The 23,798-nt window shown below is 36.6% G+C and overlaps 1 protein-coding gene across 4 annotated transcripts in view; it reads left to right on the forward strand.

The window, feature by feature from the left end:
• The window catches only part of LOC131065055 (ribosomal RNA small subunit methyltransferase, chloroplastic), a 253,187-nt gene extending 239,585 nt beyond the window's left edge, over positions 1–13,602 (forward strand). For 2 of the 4 annotated variants that reach the window (XM_057999441.1, XM_057999443.2), the window contains 2 exons: positions 12,697–12,807; positions 13,100–13,602. In XM_057999441.1, the coding sequence (XP_057855424.1) occupies positions 12,697–12,807; positions 13,100–13,177 (189 nt within the window). In that variant the 3' untranslated portion in view covers positions 13,178–13,602. The remainder of the gene's footprint in view (positions 1–12,696; positions 12,808–13,099) is intronic. The other 2 variants (XM_057999442.2, XM_057999440.2) reach the window with 2 other exon arrangements.
• Positions 13,603–23,798: the final 10,196 nt, after the last annotated feature.

Raw genomic sequence — 23,798 nt, forward strand, 5'->3', positions numbered from 1 at the left:
TAGTCTCAATGAACACTTCTAGTGCTTTCCTCTTCCTGCCTTTCTCTGGGACAACATCAATTAATGCTTTGATGTCTTGTGAAACCTTCTCTACAAACTTGCTTGCCTTTACTTCCTGCTTCTCTCTCTTCTTCCGATTGAACTCTGTTTCAACCTCTTGTGTTTTTTGTTTTGCAGTACCACAGGGCTTCTCTGCCTCATCAATAGGTTCATCAATCAACATTTTTGCATAAGCATCAAGGATCTGTGCATCAACTTCATAGCCCATTTCCTCAATCCAAATCTTTTGGGGCTTAACCGCTTCCATAAGTGTTTCATCTTTCTTCACCATGAAGCATATGTCAGTTGAGTATTTCTCAACAATATTCTTAGGAACCCTTTCCCTAGATTTCATAGACTTCTGGAATCCCTTAAAATATGCCCATACTTTATCATCTCTTTGACTGCCTAAAGTAGTAATTGACTGTTTCAATTGTCTCCCTACTGGGATATCAAATGCCCATTGCCTCTTCCCAAAACCGGGAGTGTCATTCATGAAAAATAACATCAAGTAGACAATTAAGTTTCCATACTGGAAAGTCCCTTTCTTTTCACCTTTAATCTTTCCTAGGTTTATTAACAGTTCATCTAACATCCAACCACATAGATCCAATTTCTCATTTTCTCTCATTATTTTGTAAGCTACGAAAATGCAAGAACTGGAAACAGAATTCGGTCAGTTTGACTGAGTTACCTTATAACTGATGATCATGCTACCGAATCTGATGTTTGTGTCAGTAATAGTGTTTATTCTCATAGATCTTCTATCAGATGTCGTGCCGGTGATTTTGTTGACATAAATCATTCGAAACCTTCTTATCTGGACGTTGCCCAACCTGTGGTAAACCAATGCTTGCCCTGATGGCTTCCTTGGTAATCTTGTAAGGTCTATCCCACCAAAAAAACTCCCCATGTACTCTACTCAAAACATACCTAATGATTTCATCTTCGAATTCCAGAACGTCCAGAATGCCGGTAAGCCCTAAGTTTTCAATGTGCTTGTATGCCGGTTTGACCTTTCCAGAATCTCCCATAAGCTCGCTCATGTGCATGCTCTTTATATCAGATGTCCCCAAATCCTCAATGTGCCAATGTATGTATACCCTAACATCTTCGACATAAACAACTCCCTCCGAAACACGGGAAAATGCTCCAACCGAATCTTCCAGGGTAGCCACATGTGGATACCGCTTGAAAATTGGCCTGGGACGGTCCTTGACTTCTACGACAGTCGAATTTGCAACAAAGATAGGAATAGATGATGATCCCACTTCCATGATTAAGGATAAATACCTGATGATCACTTTGGGTGAAACCCTTAACAAATTCTTCCAATCGCCGGTGAAATCGCTCAAAAAGATATCTGATCGCACTAAATAGCCTTTAATCGCTCTGAATCACTCTTAATCACACTGAATCGCTCTGAATGCAAGGTGATAAAAAATGAAGCCAATTCGGCCTTTTATCCTCCAAGAAAAACCCTAATCTTTCATTGACATCAATGACTATCGGTGAAAGATATCAGATCTCGAACAGAACACCTCCATGCCGGATAAGCATCTCCAATGTCTGAAACATCTTCTAGAACCTCTTCCCGGGGTATATGCAGTATCTTCATGAATTTTGCCTACCCCTAAGGCATTGCCTTAGTTACCGGATGAGCTACCTACCGGTGCAGGAGCAACTTCCTCTACCGGTTAAGTAACCGGTGCATTCCCATCTGCTGTTTGTTCTTCAATCTTCCTGACCCATCTTTGAGTATGATCTTGTTAGATTTCACTTACCTTCTCTTTCCCTTTCTCATTTGATTCTCCATTACCAACCGGTGGATTTATGCTTCTACAGAATTTAGCAATATGTCCAACCTCATTACATGCATAACATGTAACATTGTTCCTTTGAATTGCTTTGCTAAAACCAGTATAATTGCTTGACCTGCACTGATTAGCCATATGTCCAAATTTTCCACATGCATAGCATTTAATATCCATTCTGCAATCTTCTGTTTTATGACCATACTTATTACATTTAGAACATTGACCGGGAGCAGAATCAGGGTTCTGATTTGCTCTGTTTCTACATTGCCTAGCCATGTGACCAAATTTATTGCAAACAAAACATCTACCATTAAATTTATAAGCATTAAATTGCCTTACTGGTGCCTTGTGGTTTTGATCTTCATTAGCAGTACCGAAACTCTGTCCTTGCTCAAATCCAAGTCCACTGGAATCTCCAATCTTCCTTTGTCTCTTCAATAACTCATCTAGCCGTGCTGAACTAATCTTGAATTTTTCTTTGTACTCACTTGCAGTAGTTAGATCTTCTCTTAGAATTATCATTTGTCTCTCAAGCTCTTGTTCATTACTCTGGGATTGTACTAAATCAGTTCTCAACATATCATTCTCATGAACCAACCTACCACATTCTTCAAATTTGTTCTTCAGGGATACAACAAGATTTTCTTCCTTTTTCTTCCGGCCCTCAATCTCCTTAGACATTCTCATAGTTATAGCTTGCATTTTATTTCTCATAACCATGTTCTCCTAACTTACTTTTTGACTTTGTTCCTTAAGTGCATCTTTCTCTTCATCATCCTGATTTTGCAAAAGTTCCTTCCTCCTAGCTTGAACAAATGATAGCCTCTCCTATAGGACAAGGATGAATTCCTAAGCAGAATTCAATTCATCTTGTAGCTTTAAGTTCTTCAACCTTTCAGCATCATAATCTTCAAGTGCCATCTCAAGTTGCTTCTCCAAACCCATATCCATGGATTCCGGATTCAGGATCCTCCTCAAGCTGTTAAACTTCCTCCGAGGTACAAAGCTCTGATACCAATTGCTGAAATCCAATAACACTGAGAGGGGGGGGGGGGGGGGTGTGAATCAGTGTTATACCAAAAAGAACAATTTTAGCCTTATTATAACATGCATACACCAACCGGTATACCGGTAAATACAAAATTGAAAGAAGTAAAGCAACCAATAAGCCAATCACATAAATGAGAACCATAACACACAAAATTATACGTGGAAAACCTCAAAGAGGAAAAACCACGGTGGGATTTGTGACCCACAATATCAATCCACTGGCCATATGAAGAGATATTACAAAATATAAGTGGCCTCCACTTGCAGGAAGGCTTACAGCCTAGAGCACACTGCTCAATCACAAAAGGAGCTTCACTGACTACATATAAATCCAGACTACAATCCGGAGAAGTGTTGAACTACAAAAGATAGCATCTTCTATGCCAGAATACAATTCCGGTTAAGTTCTGTTTGTTCCGGTCTGAAACCCTAAACCATTTACCGGAATAACCCTTACAAAAATATCCTCACATACATAGTCTCTCTGATATATTTCACATCATATCACATCCACATCTTCATTACATTTTTCATTACCATGATGATATCAAAATGATCTAATCCAACTAACCTATATACCCTATACAACTTATCATGCCTTATGTCGGCTTATAAAGATTATTACAATATCAAATTATATGTCGGCTAGATAACATAAATACATGAATAACAAAAAAAATTGCCGATGTCGGATCCAAGAGATGTCGACCTCCAATACCGATAACCATATTCTAAACCATGTCGGCCTGCATTGCCGGTAACCAAAGAAATCTTTCTATCTTGCCGATGCAGGTGTAGTGTCTGTGAAGTGCCTGCCGGTACACAACCCCCTTGAATTTTTCGTTAAAATTCATGTTTTCTAGTCCCTTTGCACACTTTCCAAGGTTGAAATTTGTCTCAAATTTTGCATATTTTTAGTGTGTGCTTTTCTTTGGTTTTCCTTGGTTTATTTTTGTTGTTTTAAAGCTTTCATTTTGCTCCTCTTAGTGCAAAATCGGGTTTGGAGGCCTGGAGTGCAAGTTGGGGGTCTTTCCCTCTAAACAAGTTGTAATGACTTCACTTGTAATCACTCTTTCAAAACCCGATTTTAGAGTTATAAGGTTTTAAAGTGTTTTTGTCACTTGTAATCGAGGGTTCATAACCCGATTACAAGTGTTGCCTCACTTTTCATATGCAAGTGAATAAGTTGTAGACTTAAATATGTTCTTTAGTCACTTAAACTTCCATATTTTAAATTCGATTCCTTTTTTCAAAGGCGTTGTTATAAAGTGCTTAACTTGTAATCAGGTCCTTAAGACTCGACTAGACTACAAGTTAAGTCACTTTAAAAGTAAAGAGATGAGATTGATGCACTTGTATTGGGCCACTTTAAACCCGATTTCAAGTTCCATCTCATTATTTTGAAAAGAACTTTCATCTACTTGTATCGGGTCATTTATAACGCGATGACAAGAGCTTTGAAGGAATCCTTTGTTCTTTCCATTCTATGGTAAAATCCGATTTCGTTGGAGAAGCGGTTTTGCATTTATGAGTGATGAGATTGCTTTTTAAAAGAAGTCTTCCTTCCTAAATTGGTTATAAGTGTCTTTGGAAGTTGCATCTCCAAGAATCGTTGTTCTTTCTTTTGAAGTTCGCGTTTTTTGGTTTAGCGTCTCTCTCTTTCAAGTATGAGCATTTCTTGCCATTTCTTTGATTATTTGTGCTAGGGTTTCTGTGATTTATCATTTTGTTTGATGATAATGGCTTCATTTTTTAGCATAGCCTTGTAATACCATTTCACGTCTTTCCTCTTGCTCCATTTTTGGTTGAGCAGAGTTTGCATTTTGCATCTCTATTTTGCACTTGTGATCGTTTGTGATAGAACAAGCAAGTTTGATATACTTGTATCAGGCCATTCAAAACCCGATTACAAGTCTCCTTAGTTTTTGCGATGAAAATGCTAATCGGATTTTCATTTCCCAATTCGCTTCAAGTGAAATCAGGTTTTCCTTCTTCAAGTGCAAGTCTTTGTATGCAAATAGACTTGTAGTTGGGTCTCCAAGACCCAACTACAAGTATACCTTTTGCATTTTATTCACCCCATAAGATTCTTGTTGCAAAGGTGAACTTTCAAAATCCATGAATTTGGCAAACGATTTCTACTTGCAATCAAGTCTTGAAGACCTGACTACAGGTATAAAGCACATTGTTTTACCCTCCTTGCACACTTGCAATCGGATCTCCAAGACTCGACTGCAGGTGCATAAAATAGTCATTCCCCTTTAACTTGGTGGGCTCATTTCATTTGCAGTCATACCCCTCCACGCTCAAGGCGCTTTCCAAGATGTCATGCCACATATTAGCCACTTGTAATCAGGTTTCCAAGACCCGACTACAAGTATTCATCATTACTTGCTTTCAAACTTTACTTTTCCACTTGCAGTCGGGTCTTGGAAACCCGAATACAAGTGCGAATTGTAAAAGATTTTCCACTTGCCGTCTCCCACATGAGATTCGATTTTCCTTCCCATCATTGTCCAAGCTCATCCATAAAGCATCTTTGAGTCAGTCCAAGTTGTTTCATGATAAAATCCTTCCCAAGTTGTGGTGTGAGCATTGGTTTTCAAGGTTTTAAGAGTATGGAATCTTTAGTTGCTGCTAAAGATGTTCTTACCCTTTTAAGTTTTCATCATAGTGTTGCAGATTCCTGGTCGATGACGGAAGAGCTGACATCTCCTCCAACCAAGAAAATGAAACACCAAGTATGACAAATACCAAAATGAGATTGCTCCCACTTAGGTGGTCTCTCTCATTGATGAGATCCGAGACACAGAGATCGGACATGTGGACATGTCTAAGTTCTTGGAGCGAACAAAAGGCTCGCCAACACATGGGATGCAGTTGCTCCTGAACAACCATATGCATTTGGTCTCATCTTTCCCAGTGGCTGCCCTAGAACCTGAGTTCGTGCTTGCATGTGCATCTCATTTTGATATAGAAACTAGGACCATCAGAGATGATGATGGGAACGTCATTATCAGGTTGGATGCAGAGACCATTGATAAGATTTTCAAAGTTCCCACAACTCCTGTGTATGCAGATATCACAATGAAAACTGCTCTGGATCATTATAACCAGAGAAGATCTGATTGCATTAGACACATCAATGCTAAATGGCTTACCACTCCCAGGATTTTCTTTTCCAGATGGCTTAAGTTGTATTGCTGCGACTTCATTGAAGAAGTTGGCGACATGATGACCCTTCTCAACAGGATTATGGGTTTGAGACACTCTAACGTGTTTGAAATCTGGATGTACAAGTATATCGTGATCATGAGGAAGGGGCAATCTCACATTTTCTACGGAGAGGTCATCAGCAACAACCTGTGTGAGCAGCTGTCGCAAGTTTCCACTACCCTCACTTTCTATATGAATTTATACTTGGTATATATTGCAGCATCACTCAGACAATTTCCTGGTCTTTCTACCAAGGGTGACAGATTGCTGGTGCCAGTGTGGAAATATTATGATCAGCTGACTCTGAGGCCTAGCAGAATTCATTATAGAAGAGTGCAGGAGAGTGCAGGATGCATTATTTGGACACTTCATGTGTCTTTTTGACAAGACACTCAAAAACAAGAGTCTCTGAGGCAGCCTAGAAGAAAGTAAATGAGTACGGGTGTTTATTTCTGCAGTTCCCAACTATCACCTATATGAGAATTGGATGCATTGAAGGTCATCCATACATGCTGCCAAGATACCCTACAAACAAGATCATCCTGATGGAGTTGGCAAGATAGCTAATGGCAGTTCATGCAATACAACTTGCCAATCATAAGTTAGGTATCAACATTTCCTCTCACAATCCATTGCAGATTGGTTGGTATTCTTTGAACACCTCAACAAGAGCCAAAGCAATGGAGACCAAACTTCAAGAAATCAAGCTGAGGAAGTTCAAGGAGAGGAGGGATTTTAATTATCGAGGGATGAAGTACAAAATTAAGAGGGCCTTCACTTATGTTCATCGTCTCGAAGATATATGGGTTGATCTTCGCACTGAAGAAGAAATCAGAAGGATGGATTACAACCGGCTCACCTTGGAGCAGATTGTAGATCTTGATTTGACCAAGACCCTGGAAGGAATGGTGGATGATGGTAAAATCCTCGATCCCAAGTACATAGAACAAAGAGTTGTTGAAGTTCCTCATCCTTCTCCTCAATGGTCAAAGAACGAATGTGACTATCTTTGATAGATTTCAGCCCATTCTTGCAAATACCAATGCCTGGCTGAAAAACAATAATCTCAGAACTATCAAGATCAAAGGTGGAGTAGAATTTGATTCAGTTGGGCCTATTGGGCGAAGATCTGAGGTCAGGATCAAGTCTAAAGAAGGTACTTCTTCTAGCACAAGGATCAAGTTGAGGGTCAGCAGGGCTTTGGTTATTCCTCCACCAGAAGTGTCACTAAAAGGGAAGGAGAAACCAAAGGTGCAAATACAGGTTATTGATGTTGACAATGATACCCATGAGGAGAATACAGCAGGATCACCTCCTTTCTCATACAACCCTTCCCCAATTGTCATTGGATGTGCCCATGTCTCCAATTGATATGGATGTGGATTCTTTCTCCACCGTTCACATGGAACTTGTGGAACCAAGTACATTTACCTGTATCAGCATTGAAGTACTTGTTGAGACCTCTCATGGTGGCTTGGAGAATGTCTTCGATGTGAATTCCTCATATGCCATCGTGTCCAATGTTTCTCTTCCGGAGATTGATACTTTTGCTTTAAGTTTTGATACGTTCATGACAGAAGCAAGTCACGAATTACCACCTGAGCAAAGGATCGTCTGTCCAAACAAAAGCTTCTCTTCGAATCACAACTATGATATAGGTAGAGCCTGTTTCTTCATAAACTACAATTGTTGTCTCTGATGTGAACTCACTAGAACTACCCCCATGGCCGAGTTCAATCACACGTAAGAGGAAGAGGTAGGAGATTTCTTTTGATATATTTGATTTTCGACAAATTGCGAAACTTAAGCCCAGAGATGTTAAGAAGGTAAAGACAGTCTCACGGGTGGTAGTAGACAAGAATAGAATGAAATATACAAAAGTAGCAGAGCCATTGGTTGAGAAACCGCCAGAAGAGATGCAAATGTTAGATTATAGGCTCACCAGGATAGAACTTGGGAAGCAGACACATACAGGTATCATGCATGATGCCACGGATTCAGTAGCCTCTTTGGTCCATAATTATGATGAATTATTGGCAAAGAAGAATGAGCTGAAGGAGAAGAATTCACAGCTCATCATAGTAATTTAGAAAATAACAAATTCTTCAAAGCAGGTTGATCCACTGACTTCTTCCACATCTGAAGAATTTGTTAAGTGATTGGCGAAGGTTGCTCAGAAGGCCAAGGCAGTCGATTCTTGGGTAGATTGATTGATTGATCAAGGTACCCAAGTGGTGAAGAAGGCAGTGTATGTATTGAATAGTGTTAGAGCAGCAAAAGTTAAGTTGAGCGAGACTTTGGAGGCTTTCAATCAAAGTCAGGGCTTCAATTGAAGAAGATTTGAAGATCTGGCACAAGATGGATTAGATCAAATTGGAAATCTTGTGCAACAATATGGTGATACCTAGTAGAGAAAAATATATAGAATTTGATGAACTTTTGACAAACAAGTTATTGGTTATCAAAGAGCTCATCAAAGATATTCAGGTTACACTTGAAATGAGTGATGAAGTCGAACAGGACATACTCTCTAATTTTGACAAGATGTCTTGCAAAATTCTAAGTCATGATGGAGAGTTGCTTGCAACAGATTTGGTACTCACTGAAATGGTATCAAGTCTTCGCTAGGCGCTAGAGTCAGAACAGTTTATTGTGGATTCGATCCATAAGTTTGTAAGTTACCAAGTGTTTTTCAATAAAATGCAAACTGTTCTTGAAGAGCACAAGGAGGCAACAGTAAGATAGTATGATGTTATCATTAAAACTGTTGCAGTTGCCAGGAACACAAGAGTTCTTGATCTTGATGAGTTGAAGAGATCCATCAGCAATTCCCAGTCTTTCAGGGCCAGAAATGGAAAAGAATAAAAGGTGTCTCATGACACTTACTCTTTAGTTTATGTATTTTGTTTTTGACAAGTTACATGTAAAAACAAATTTTGTAATTGCTAGTATCACTTTCACTTGCATTTTCGTAAAATGTAATTACATGTAAAGCAACTACAAGTTGAGTTAGATTAGGACTGTAGTTGGAATAAGTCATGGTGGTTGAGACAATTTCTCAAGTTAGTTAGGATCCTCCCACTTTTTTCTCAAGGCTCCTCTCCTATATATACTGGAGAGGGTCTATTGTAATTTTTATCTTTTTAACAAGCAAGTAAACTCTACAAAATTTTGCACTCATAAAGACTTGAGCTTTATACTTGTAAATTATTCTTTTTCAAGTAATATCAAGGAGTTAGAATTTCAGACTTTGTGTTGAAGTCTTACTTTGTACCCATTGTGTTCTTGTGTCATATTTAGGCATTACTTTGTGCTTACTTGAAGCTGTAGAAAATTGTTGAGAAGAGCTTCACTCTAAATATCTGCAAGCTTTGTGCTGCAATTATTGAAGGTTGAATTAGTTTAGTTTGTGATTAGAATTTGAGAAGAGCTGTAGGACTTTGTTCTTGTAGTAATTCCCATCTAAAGCGATTTGAAGGTGCATCATATTTGTAGACTTTGCGCTACTATACACTGTACTTTGTTTTTAAGTTATCATTCTAAAAGGGTAGATAGAATTTTAGACATTCAAGACTTTGTGCTTGATTATTGCTTTCCCGTCTTGGAGGAGGTGACGGAAGTCTTTGTGCTTTCAATAAATTTCATTTCCTCTCTTGTTTTTAATTTTAAAAGTTGTTATCATTACTTTACAACTGTTATTACTTTTCTGTGAAGTGAAAAGAGTATAGTCTTTCCTGAAAAAAGAGGAAAGGTTGTTGTCCTACCCATATTAGATTAAGTTAGTTTTAATTAGTTAGTAGAAAAGGGGGAGCCTTCCCTAAATTAGGAGAGTTTATACTCACGCGCTGTGGTTTAAACCACAATTTTGCACATCCTAGTGGGTGTACAAAATTTTCAACCAACATAACAATTCGCCAAATGTTAGGGTCTGATTTGATCTTATTTCACCTTTTATATGCTGATGTAGATATGATGGTATACAGAATTTGAACTGAAAATGCTTCTAAGTTAGAATAAAAAATCCTCAAATTAATCACGCCCTCCTTGAAAATGTATTTTGATCAATAAAATGATCAAAATCTGTTAAAAACACTGATATAGGTAGAATTTGCCTTTCAAAATCGTTGATTTAGAGATGCAAATCAGAATTAAATTGCTCTTAGAAGATGTGGTTCGCTGGTTTCTTGAATTTGTAGAGCAGAATATTGTTGATTGCCTTGAATGATGTTTTTGAAATGAACAAGAATACTTTCTTATATAGGCGTTGAGGGCTAGGGATGTGTCTCTTTATTTCAACTCCCCCATAGGTGGACTTGCATCCTAAAAGAAAAACATTTTAATTTGTTCTTTGTTTGGGGAGCGCTCATCCTTGAAGGCCGACTTCCTCAATTTGCTCATCACTTTCCGCTTTTTAGCTTTCCTTTGCACCTAGCAATACTAGCGGGTTTTTGAACTTGCTTTGCAACATTTGGTCTAAGCGGCCTTTTAGGGTTCCTTCGCAATCCATAAATGAATCGGCTAAAGTGAAGACCTTTGCAACATTTGATTGGAGGCGGCCAAATTAAAGACCTTTGCAATTTATTACTTGATCGGCCAAATTGAAGACCTTTGCATTTCATGAATTTGATTGGCCAAATCAACTCCTTTTGCACCTCTCCACTTGATCGGCCAAATTAGGTAGCTTTGCAAACCAAAACATGATCGGCCAAATTAGGTAGCTTTGCAAACCAAAACATGATCGGCCAAATTGAAGACCTTTGCAATATGCACACTTGGACAGATTTTGAAGGTTGCTTTGCATCTCATTATCATGGCGGCCTTTCAAGTTTTGTTTGGACTTGATCAACTTGGAGGGACTTTGATCTTCATTTGGACTTAATAAAAAACCTTCTCCATTGAATCGGTGATTTTGAGCTCCATTTGCACTAAGTTTTTGACATTTCAACATAGTTGGAAATACACCTTCGTTCTCGTTCCTCATGTTCTCTTCAAACCCTAATTGACCTAAGCTAAGAGATTTTGATGTTCTCTTCAAACCCTAATGTTTTTAACTTATGAGTATCATCTTTAATCATTGCAATCGGAAATTCTCTAGGACAAGGGGAATCTTCATCTTGGAGTCTAATCTTGGGATGCTAACCATTTGATCAGCTGACTGCTGCTGCTGGAAGCAAAGGAAGAGGGGGTCCTCATCTTTGATGGGGTGATATGTGAAATGGTCACAACACAACCCATACAAGACTAAGGATAGCACATTTCAATTTAAAAAGTGTGCCTAAGGACAACTCATACAAGACTAAGGATAGCAAATTTCAATTTAAAAAGCCTAAAGGAAAAGAAAAAGAAAATACACGAGCGACACCGCACAACAAGGCACGACACCAAACCACAAAACAATCAAGAAAAAGAGAAAAGAGCCTTGCATTCCAAGAAACAAAGAGCACAGATCCAAAGAATCACTAAGGCTCATAGCAGACTTCCCAAGGTAGATGACTGTTCATCTCCTTGTTCATCCACTAGCACCCTCGGATATTGTCTTCTATGTGACATTCTCTACTTTAACTCAAGTTAGCTTTTTTTTGGTCATCTAGTTTTAGATCTCTCATCATGTTGTAAGGATAGTTTGTAATATTTTAAATTGACATTTTAATTCAAGGTTTGATGATTTTACTTTTAATTTGAGTGGGTGAGATTTGGTAATAAAACTTGCATGTCATGCAAGAAGTCCATAGCTAGAATCATAGTAGTTAATATCTTTAGTTTATTTTCATGCATAGTGTTGTAAACATTATAAATAAGTTTCATGTACTTGATTTGTTTAATTCTAATTTTCACTCTTCTTATTGATGAAATTGTCATTCACTAAGTATTTATGATTGTTTTTTCATAATTCCTTCTTCATGCACTACTATTTAGTACACTTATTTTGCTCCTAAATTATTGTTGAAGCATTCCACCTTTTGTGTTATTGTGCTTTTATGAATTGAAACATAATAATTATTGAACAATTTGTATCGTAGTAGGTATTGGGTTGGTCTTTCATAGCTTTGAATACAAATGGCATGGCCAACTTATAATATTTGGTGTATGTATCTAAGGCTATAAATCATTATGTGTACTTGCATTAGTTAGTCTCTACTTTTGGTTGAATAGCACAAATTTGTAGTCAGAGGATTTATTTTCAGTCAAAGCATAAGAACTTTTTGTCTTGTGTTGAAGTGTGTGTTAGCAGTAATTTATTTTATTCAGCTTGATCATGTAACATCCCAAAAAACATTGTAAATATTGTAATAACAAGTACTTGTGTGAATTAGGTTAGTTTTTGTTTACAAGGAGTTTCTCCTTCTAAATCGAAGAGCAGTTTCATTGCATATTTGTTACATTTTGTGTCACATTAACTCACTAAAAGATGCAAATTAAAATTTTAAATAATAATTTAATGATTTTCCTATCGACTAATGTGAAGGATTTAGAGTGCCTAAATATACTCACTAGTTCATGTGGGACTTTTTTCTTTCTAAAGAAAATATAACGTGATTGTGCATTGGTATATGGTATTTTATTTTCCATATAGGTAAATTCTGCTTTCAATGGGAAGCGTAAAATGCTTCGACAGTCACTTCAGCACTTGCACGCATCTCATGATATTCAGTTGGCTCTCAAGACTCTTGGCCTTCCAGAGACCGTAAGTTGTCATTTTTGTTGCCTATTCTGTTTATTATATGTTATTTTTTTTAACCTGCTTTGTGCACTTAAATGCCTTGTATTATCAATAAGAGTTACTACTTTTTGCATCTACTAAGTTTACATTATCACAATATTTGTTGTTAAAGGTTAAAAGGACATTTTCATTTTTTTTAATTATCATGTGAGGATCCCAGTCTGAAACGTTAGTATTAAAGCTAATAAATGTATGGTATTTAGGTTTACAGGTCACTGTTTGATTATGCTCTTTTATTTTCTTCTTGTGTGTGAAGTCACGACCAGAGGAGCTTAAACTGGACGACTTTGTAGGATTGTACAATTTACTAGAAAATCCCAAATTCGTTGGTTAAGTAGGGTGAGTATAACCACCATATATCCCACTTTCTCGCTATTTGTAGAGGATCTTCCATAGTCAAGGGTATGAAATTAATACATAATTTATGATCTTTCCTGTATACCCATCATATCTTTTTGTGATTACTGTTAAGTCTGAACATTATAAAACCCATATGTGATATCAGGACAGTGTCAGTTGCAGTATAAACACAATAGTTTCAACAATGGCAGCAATACAACAGTTTGCCATACAACAGTTATCATGCACTAGTATTTCCTCGAATACACTTTGTTTGCAAAGTTTATGTTGACAGGGACTGTTGGACAAGCAAATTAAGATCCTTCTGTATATTCATGTTGTAATATTGTACACATTGTTTTTGTAAAAGTAGCATATCTATCTCAGATAAATCCACATAAAAGAGACCAAGAGATATCATTTTTGGGTCGCCTATTTTCTAATAGACCTGCCATTTAAAAATGTAAACCAAAAAAAATAAAAATAATGAAATATGTTTTGACAGAAAATATAATGTTATGAAATAAGTCCCTGCATCTAGACATTACATTTCACAAACTAAACTGCAGAACTCTTAACAAATAAATCATATATTTAACAGAAAATGTACTGTTAAAAATTTCCCTATATCTGGGAATTATTGACGTCAATTTGTGAAACTCAAACAAATAAAATCAAATCAATGAAATTTATTTCAGAGAATCCATGTTTTACACAATTTTATACTCATTTCAACATTACATGGATTAATTTGTGTAACTCAAACAAATTAACAGAAAATATTTTCCTGCATTTTGCCATTCATAAATTTACATAAGTCAAACACACAATAATAAAAAAGAAGCAGCAGCAAATATCCTCCAACACAAAAAAATTATGCATCTAATTATTGCATTGAACAAAAAATTAAGAAAACAATATAGTTTTACACATAGTTTTTCCTGTATTTTGCTATTGAAAGCATTTAAATTCGCATTAAAATGATTATGCATCTAGTCACTGCATTGAACAAGCAATCGAGAAAAAAATACAAATTTCCACAGAATTTTTCCTGCATTTTGCTATTAAAAGCATTTTAAATTCATACTTTTAGATCATAATTAAAAAAAATGGTTGAATGCAAAATAAGCCTGCAACTTGGCACTTCAGACTTAAGATGCCAGTTTTACCTATGAAAATTGAAGTATAACCTCAAATGTTTATAAGTAAACCCTCAAACATCAAATTTCGTTAGGAAGGGTAAGGGCCGTAATTACACTGTGAAGCAATTATTAACATTAATGATAAGGAATGTAAGTTTTTCAAAATTTCAAAATTAGTAGTTTTTTTACAACTTTAATGCTAAATTGGTAAATTTTCTTAGTTTGACCATGTAATTTAGAAAAATGATTACTAAGCCTACCTTGGATGATCTTGCTCAATTGGCAAAGCCACCACAGCGAAAGAAAGAATGTGCAAGATCCTCTATTATAATTGATACTCTGCGAGCCCAACATGCACAAATTAAAAATGTAGCCTTCAAATTTCGAGTGACAACAATTTCCCTTGTAAAGCAAACTTTCAAATGCTTAATTAATTTTATGATTCAAAGGATGGACAAAGACAAGGCCATTACAGAAGAGTTGGAGAATAAAGTGTCGAATCATACTTCATATTTTTAATATCTACTATGTCTTCTTGAACCGTTAAATGTATCTTCAATTCTATGATGTGTTCAAGATATATAAAAAGGAAATTTTTTGGTAAGGGAATTGGGTAATATTGACACAATTAAAATCTCTAGGGCATAGAGTGATCAAAAAGGTTGTTGGTGTAATTGCCACAATAATAGTAGGTGTAGATGCCACGAGGATACCAATGGAAGGAATAGATAATGGAATGAGTACCGTAGAAAGTGTTTATTGGCAAGTGTTAAAAATGGTTGAGATAGAATTTAAGACTTGGTAAATGAAGGTTTCTTGATTGATATGGAGCTTACATATACAGGAGATGGAAAGTGGCAAATGAATTCTATGTGAAAAATTTAAATAGATATCAGAATAAATCGAAGAAGTCACAAGAATGGCTCAAGGTGAATTTGAATCTATGCAATATTATGTACATGGAATGGGGTGGTGTTGTGATGATAAAAAGTATAAGGTAGAATCAGCTCAAACACTAAAGAATCAACTAGAGAAGGTGATAAAGAATTAATATTATATATCATATAGAATATATAAATATGAACATGCTACCAATATTTTTAAAAGAAAATGGCAAATTTTAAGTAGGTACATAAGAGACTAGAAAATTTTAATGAAATTTGATGTAAAATTTGTATACTTGGATGGCCCGTAATTGAATCTTGTCAATGTGGCATTGAATAATTTTGTAACATATTTGTGGGAGAAGCCACATAAGGTGCAGTAAGTAGTTAAGAGTGTGCATAGGCTTTTTGCAACTCATTTGCAAGTCAAATTTTTCATGAAATATAATGACTGAATAGATGAAAAAAAAGAGAAAAAGGCAAATTTATTTTGTTTTTCTTTGTGAACTTTCTTCTTTTTGGTTTTGGAGGAAATTGATTTTCATCTTTCTTATCCAATTGACCTGTACATTTACAATTGTAACACATTGTAAAGGGTTGAGAACCCTTGGAAACATATTTATGGATATAATATTTTAAATTATATTCATTTCTTTGGGGTTTTCAGTTAATTTATATGATTTTTAATCTCTAAAACTAAATTAATAAGATGATAAAAAATGCTTATAATGTATTCCTTTGGAAAAATATGAACCCTTATGAAGCTCATGTTATTGGACCACCTATGGACTATTCTTTTTCCCTACCAACATTTATCCCCCCTTTCAAAGCCTTGATTTGTCCTCAAGTCAATTTTTGTGGTGCTGCAAGAATATCTTTGTATATTTCTTTTAGATTGGCAAAATTGTTATCCCATTGAGTTTTTGCTAATTGAAGTTGTTAGATTTGTATTTTGATTTGCAAAAGTAATTTCCTTGCTTCCAGTTGTGTGGTAGGTTTTTGGATATTCCGGGCAAGCTGATGAGCATCTTGCAAGACTTTGGTAATGTGGGCCTACCTTAGACTGACAGCCTCTTGGAGTTGATGAAAACGGTGTCAACTCTTATTCCTTTGATCTTGTAACTACTAAAAGTGCCCATGCAATGCTTCTACCTCTACCTAGGCTTGGCCATCCAGATTTGTTAAGGCATCATAATCTATTGATCTTTTAAGTATTTGAATCTCCAACTAATCCATGTGTTTCGATTTGTGTTGTCACATTGTGCCATTGTAGACAAAACTGATATAAACTATTTAAGTCCCCTTCTGTATTCTTCATGGTGTTGACTTGTGTTTCTAACACAGAGTGTGTGGTAACACATTTCTTTCGTTCTTCATTTATCCTCACTTTTTGTAACTTTGTGTTAAGTTGTTGTCTCATGGTTTTCTTTTGTAGTGTTGCATCCTTAACTACAACATTGATCAAATTTCTTATCTACATCAGTAATGGTTGTGATGGGTACCCTTTGATCTAAGGGAACTTACTTTGTATTCTTTCACCAAATCCTCTATCTCATCAAAGCTCTCTACATGTTGTTTTGGGATCTCCTCCCTTGTTGTCTAGTGTAATATATGGCCCAATTGAAAATTGTGAAGGGATAAGATACTCCTAAGATCCACTTGTGACCCAATTAAAGCCAACTGAAGGAGTTGCAAAGAAGCTACTAGTTGAATCTAATTTTGTTTTGCTAGAAAGCCCTTGATAGACTGCATTCTAGAGGTGGTGGTGGTGGAGGAAGGTGTGTCTGATTGTTGAGCTTGAGATGATTGTCCTTATGAAAAATGGCTAGATTTTGAATAGACTATCTTATTGTTATTACACAGATTTGCAACCTTACTAAGTTCTCTACTCAGCTATCAGGTGACACATGGAATTACTCTAGGGCCTTTGGGTTGCCCATAGGTTGGAGTGAATCTCCAAAGCAAGTTGGTTCCTCTTGGTATTCACCTAAACTACTATTTCTTGCTGAGTAAAAACGATAAAGAATAACTTGAAATGCAAACTTAAACTACTATGGTGATGCATTAAAATGTTGTTAAGGCCTATGTTACTATTTCCCACACACAAATGTTCAATTGTTTCATTGTTCTCTACACAACTCATACGTTTCCATGTGCCTACACATCATTGGTGTGTAAGAAGGTATGATTTTGACAACTCTTGGAGGGAAAATGCAAATTTTACAACCAAAACTATTTATATCACCTCACAACGTACAACTTTTATAGAATGTGTTATTTTATGCCTAAAGTTGCTCAAAAGAGATAAATGCTTCAAGATTTTGCAATAAAACACATAAAACATTCATCAATTTGTATGTTGCATACAATAAGATAGTGTTGAGAAGTAAAAAAATGGAACTTTTATTACTTAAAAAGGTGTTATTACAACAATATATATATAGGCTAAAATGCTCAAAAAATGTTTTCAAACTCTAAAATTACAATTATTTTCAATCACCAAGTGACTAGTTTTTTGGTTACAAGTTAGTATATTGCTAGAAAAAGAGCTTAAAAAATAGCTACAAATGCCTTGCAAAACTAAAAAGAACTACCTAATTGCTGCTAGGCATGCTTTTCTCTATCCCTCATAGGAGAGACTATAGGACATGGTCTAAGACTAATAAATGATTTTCAAGTAACTTAAAGATATGGTTTGACCTTCAAATAGTCATTGAAAATTCTTCTTGTTTTGTCCACTCCAAGGTGGCATTGAGGAAAGATGACTTGACAATTTCCACATCATTTCCTCTTATCAACTCCATGCTCTATCAGTTGTCCAAGTCATCAAAAGAAGCTCAAACTATCCTATATCCTCAACCTCTATCATTTACTCCCTATATGTTGTCATGGCATGCTTCAATGTTTAGAATAAATACAATGATAACAAAACTTTAAATGCTTAAAAGCATGAGAATATGACTTCCTTTTACTAAGTGAATAATCACCATCTTTTTCACTGCCTTTATGCTCCCCATAGCTTTATCCACTGTTTTGAAACTACCCTCTATAGTATTCTCATTGATCACAGTTATCACAGGTTTGACATAGTTTGAAAGTACTATCCTTACTGCCCTTTATCTTTGTCCCATCATCGTGCATTTTGTCTTTTGTTTTGACTTCCTTGGGTACAACACAATCAACATGAATAGGGTCCCAAACTACTGCACAAGAGTAATTCCATTTATCATTTTGCACTTGAGAGAGAGGAACTTTTGGGAACATTGCCAATCTAGTCAAGAACCTATGTCTAAAATGCCTTGCCAAATCCAAATTTGTGTTGTGTATGTCTCACTATTTTCCACGTACATGAGAAAATATTACCTTTATCTTGAGTAGACACATCTAAATTTGTGTAGGTGTATTTCACTGCATTTTGAAAACTTTTTCTTTCAGTAAGGGACTTCTTTCCTAGTCTCTTCCTTATATCATAATGTGACTTGGTGGCAAGGCAAGCAAAGAAAGTTGTTCAACAATCCCAATGATTGTATAACCTGAGGTGTACAACTATCACTTTTCATTGATCTAGTTGTTAGTTACCTACACTATCTTGTGATAGTTGTGGTTGTGGGTTACTTACAATAGTGCTGGAAGTTTCCAAAACTTGGACAAAATATCATATGACTTTCACATTATTGTCTTTACTCCTTTGTAGGCCTCCAAACAGTCCTCTACCACTAGAATAGCACCCATCGAAAGCACTCCTCAATTTGTACTAGTGATAAGCCTAAATTCAGCTTTTAGACTCTCCAAATCTTCCCGTTTTACCAAGGAGCACAATTTGTTTGCAATATTAGTCAAATGATTTAGAACAATGTCATATTCAGCCATGAAGATGCCTTCGCACGGGTTTTCACATTCACACACATTCTCGATGCTTCAACCCAAGTCTTCTATGTCAAAGCTGCACTCTTGTGAGCATAACTACTTGCATAAGTAGCAAATGCACTCTATTGAAAATTTGTGCTTCCTTCTTTTCAGAAAGCATTCCTAGTAGTCATGTGACCATGTGCTTCACAAACAATGTATAGCATCCTTTCTTTAGCATTTAGGTTTCTAATGAAGGCCCATAGATGTGATTGCTACCATTTATCTCTCTAAAAGTGAGGGCCTTGACACCACTTCAATTGATGACCCTCAACACCATTATGGGTGCCATTTATATAAAATCCCTCGCCAATGTGACTTACCACCAGCTCTTGTTCCCCTTGCTCTTGTAGTTGGTGTTGCATATGGATTTCATCCCCATTATGTATCTATTCATTATCATCCTTTTCAATGCATTCATCCTCATCATCTCTATACAAAACCACATTGATGGTGTTGGCCACTTCAACTGAGAATCCATCAAGTGGGTTCCCTAGAAGAGATCCACTAGCTAGCACACCTATAAAGTGATTTATGGTCTGGTAAAAGCTGCCCAAATCAATATTTTACCCTATAGTTATAGGTCATTTTAGCACTCTTGATTGACTATTGTTCCTCCATTGACCTGTCTTAGTCATTTACAAACATTATATGGTTTGGCTCTTTCATTAATAACCAAGCCCTTAAAATGGATTGTCATTTTGGTTACAACCAAATCCAATAATTATGCCTTATCTGTAGTTTTCCTGTGGACTTTGTGTTCAGTCATTGCAAATGATTACATCATCCAAAATGAAACTAGACTTTCCTTTAACTGTCCAAAATCCAACTCCAACCAGGGAGCCCTTCACATCAAGGTTTTGAGTGATTGCTAAGATGTTTAAATTGACATTATTTAACTGTCCTTTTTCATTCTTGTTGGCCAAGGTTTGATAATTTGCTACCTATTTTCAATTCTTTATGATCATGCTAGTTTTGCAAATATTTGTGGACATTGCAATTGGCCTCATCTTCATTCTAATGATTGAATTCTCATCTAAGAAAGGTGTTGGATATCATTGGCATATGATGAACCGGCATGTTGATATGATGTCAATTGGCATATGATGAACCAGCATGTATGTTGGCATTGATGTCAATAAGTTCAAGTGAACCGGTATGAAGAGGTAGGAAGAGATACAGTGAACTAGTGTCAGGGTTTCACTAAGTGTGACTACTGGTTGGTAGTCTCAGCTCTATGGTTATCGGTTTGGCGATCCAGCTTGGGCGATGCAACTGGTGATACTCTATGATGAGTTAGCTAAGAGATATGAGTAAGATCGAGGTCCCACATTAGCCTTGTGCGCGTGAAGGATTGAGGTATGAGAAGATCGACTGTGTTTGAAGTCTACCTTGGGAATGATCATTCTTCTTAGTGGTATGAGAAGAGAACGTGATGGGTTACTGATTCCCATGTGCGGTGATGAATGAACGATGCAGATTGTCTTGTGATCTGTTTAAAATTGTAATACTCTATGCAATGTGTTTGGACGGTCAGGAATGGACCGCCTATGTTGTAAACCTAAGATGCTTAGGGTTTAGAGTTTATGCTACCGACTTGACTATTGTCTATAAGGTTGATGATGTTTGTTATTGTAAAGTTGTTGGCAAATGTTGTGTGTATCCAAGTGATGAGATACTTGCCAGACCAGTAAGAGGAAAACTGTAGAGTGTGATTGCAGAGTAGAGGAAATGAAAAGGATTTGCCTTGGCATGTCGTGTTGTTATCAGATCAGAAGTTTTACCTATTGTCTTCTAATCATTTCAATAGTTGGAAAATCCCTTTACCGGGTAGCTTTAATAGGCTTATTGTAAAACTTGTAACCAGGTGACTCAAGATCATTGAGTTCTTCAAATTCTCTAGCGAGGTAACCTCTAATAGGGTATATAGCCATCCCTTAACTGAACGATCTCTAACAGGATCGGTTCCTAACAGAACCTTATTGTAAAGTCTTTAACCAGACTAGCCTCCTAACAGGGCAAGCTTCAAAAGAGTTCAAAAGCGAGCTTGTGGGTATTCATCCCCACTGTGGTTTTTCCCATTTTGGTTTCCACGTGAAAAATCTGTGTGTTATGTGTTATGCATTTTTCATGTGATGTTTATGAATTATTTGGTTGAAAGATTGCATGCAGAGTTAATAGGTTATGGTATTACTAGTATACCACATGCATATGTTTATGGGTGAAGTTGATATCAAGTATTGATCATATTGAAGTGTTCAGACTTATCAGTTTATGGTGTCTGATGTCTTACTGTGTTTAACCGATATTGTTGTGGTTAAGTTCAGTAATGGTGACAACCAGTTGGTATTGCTTTAACCCGATAAGTTGTTGAGAAAGTTTTTGCCTATACTGATTCACCCCCCTCCCCCCCCTCTCAGTACCGGTTGGGGTATCTGTTGTTCATCATTATTCGTCAATTGGTATCAGAGCGACTCCAGGTCCTTGGTGATATAAGCTTAACCGCTTGAGGTAAAAGATCCTATTGTAATGATGAAGAGGGAAGGTCCTAAGTTCAATAGAGATAACTTTAAGATATGGAAGGACAATGAAGATTTACATCAAAAGTATGGGTGCTCAACAGTGAAGCTATGTTGAGAATGCCTATGTGACTCCCACTGGCACTCTGACTGATGACCAAAAGAGAGAGATCCAGGAAAATGGGCAAGTCATGGAAGCCCTTATCAACAGCTTGTCAGATATTGAGTTTATTGATGTACAAGACAAGGACACACCTAAGGATGTATGGGATGCACTGGAAAACTTCTATGGTGGTGATGAGTATGTAAAACAAGCTAAGGAAGAGAGCCTTAGAGGTAAATTTGAGGATATGAGGATGGTTGAAGGCGAGACCATTCAACAGTATGGCATTACGATTAAGACTGTGGTTGGAGATATCAAAAGCGTTGGTGGAACTATTGATGATACCAGTGTTGTTAGTAAAATCCTTAGATCATTGTTACCAATCTATGCAATCAGAGTTGCTGCTATCCAGGAACTAAGGTCTATTGATAAAACCAAGGTATCCTTAGATTCTATCATCGCAAAGTTAACTGCATATGAGTTGAATAGCTATGATGGCAGTGTTCAGAAGACTGAGTCAGCCTTTAAAGCATCTACTGTACCATCCAGAAAAGGAAAAGAAACTAGTACCAGTTATGAATCCAGACAATGCAGAGATATGGATGATGAAGAGATTCTGATGGAGTTTGAAGCTCTTCTTGCAAAAAGACTTCCGAAGGGAACTAGAAAATATAGAGGTAAACTTCCTTTGAAATGTTTTTTCTGCAACAAGATAGGACATATAGCTGTTAATTGCTCTAACAATGACAATAAGGATAAACCGGAGAGGTTCAGAAAGTATAAAGGAGGAAACAAAAGAAATTGTCTAGTTGTTGTGGATGAAGGTGTCACTAATGAAGAATTAGAGGATGAAGAAAATGAAGACATAGTGTTGTCCTCACCACATGACTCGTGACCGGAGAAAGTTTATGTCTCTGGAGGAATATGATGGAGGTGTTGTCAGATTTGGCAATGATGCACCATGCTTGGTGAAAGGTAAAGGATCCATCTCATTGAATGGAAGGAGTAGTGTAGATGATGTCTACTGGGTAGAAGGTCTTAAGCATAACCTGTTGAGTGTTGCTTAGCTGAACGACAAAGGACTAGTTCTGGAATTCAAAGGCAGAGTCTGCAGTATAATTGGGAAGAGTGGTGAACTTATTGCCACTGGTAAGCAGGCCAAAGGTAACCTATTTCAGTTGAATGCCAAGAAAAGTCGGTGTCTAATGGCTAAGTTTGATGATAGTTGGATATGGCATGGGAGAATCTATCATATGAACTTTGACAATATTGTTAAAGCCGGTAAGATCAAGGCGGTAAGAGGATTACCTTTGTTGAACAAACCTGAGAATTCTTTGTGCAAAGAATGTCAACTTGGGAAGATGTCTTCCTCAACATTTAAAGGTAAGTCTTTTTCAGCAGAAAATTTACTTAATCTTGTGCATACTGATTTGTGTGGTCCTATGAAAACTAGAAGTATTCAGGGAGATAGGTATTTTATGATTCTTACTGATGACTACTCAAGAATGATGTGGGTCACATTCTTGAAAGACAAGTCTGAAGCATTTGGAAAGTTCAAAGCTTTCAGAGCATTAATAGAGAAAGAAAGTAGTAAAAAGGTAAAATGCTTGAGAACTGATCAAGGAGGAGAATTCTCTTCTGATGAATTCAATAACTACTGTGAAGATAACGGTATCAAGAGGCAGTTGTTTTCCTGAAGGACACCACAACAGAATGGCATAGTAGAAAGAAATAACAGGACTATAGTTGAAGTGGCTAGAACAATGTTGATCCAAGGAAAGGTTTCTCACATTTTTTGGAGAGAAGCGGTGAGCACTGCAGTCTATACTATGAACCGGGTACTCATCAAGAAAGACAAAGATAAAACCCCTAATGAGTATTGGACCGGGAAAACTCCCACTGTGAGTTACTTTAAAGTGTTTGGTAGTAAGTGCTATATCAAGAGAGGTGAGCATTTGAGAAAATTTGATGCAAAATGTGATGAAGGAATATTTCTAGGATATTCCACTAAGAGAAAAGCTCTCAAATGCTACAACAATAGAACTCAAAAAATTGTTGAAAG

The sequence above is a fragment of the Cryptomeria japonica genome, chromosome 11 (genome assembly GCF_030272615.1).
Source record: "Cryptomeria japonica chromosome 11, Sugi_1.0, whole genome shotgun sequence".
In the NCBI taxonomy this organism is placed as follows: domain Eukaryota; kingdom Viridiplantae; phylum Streptophyta; class Pinopsida; order Cupressales; family Cupressaceae; genus Cryptomeria; species Cryptomeria japonica.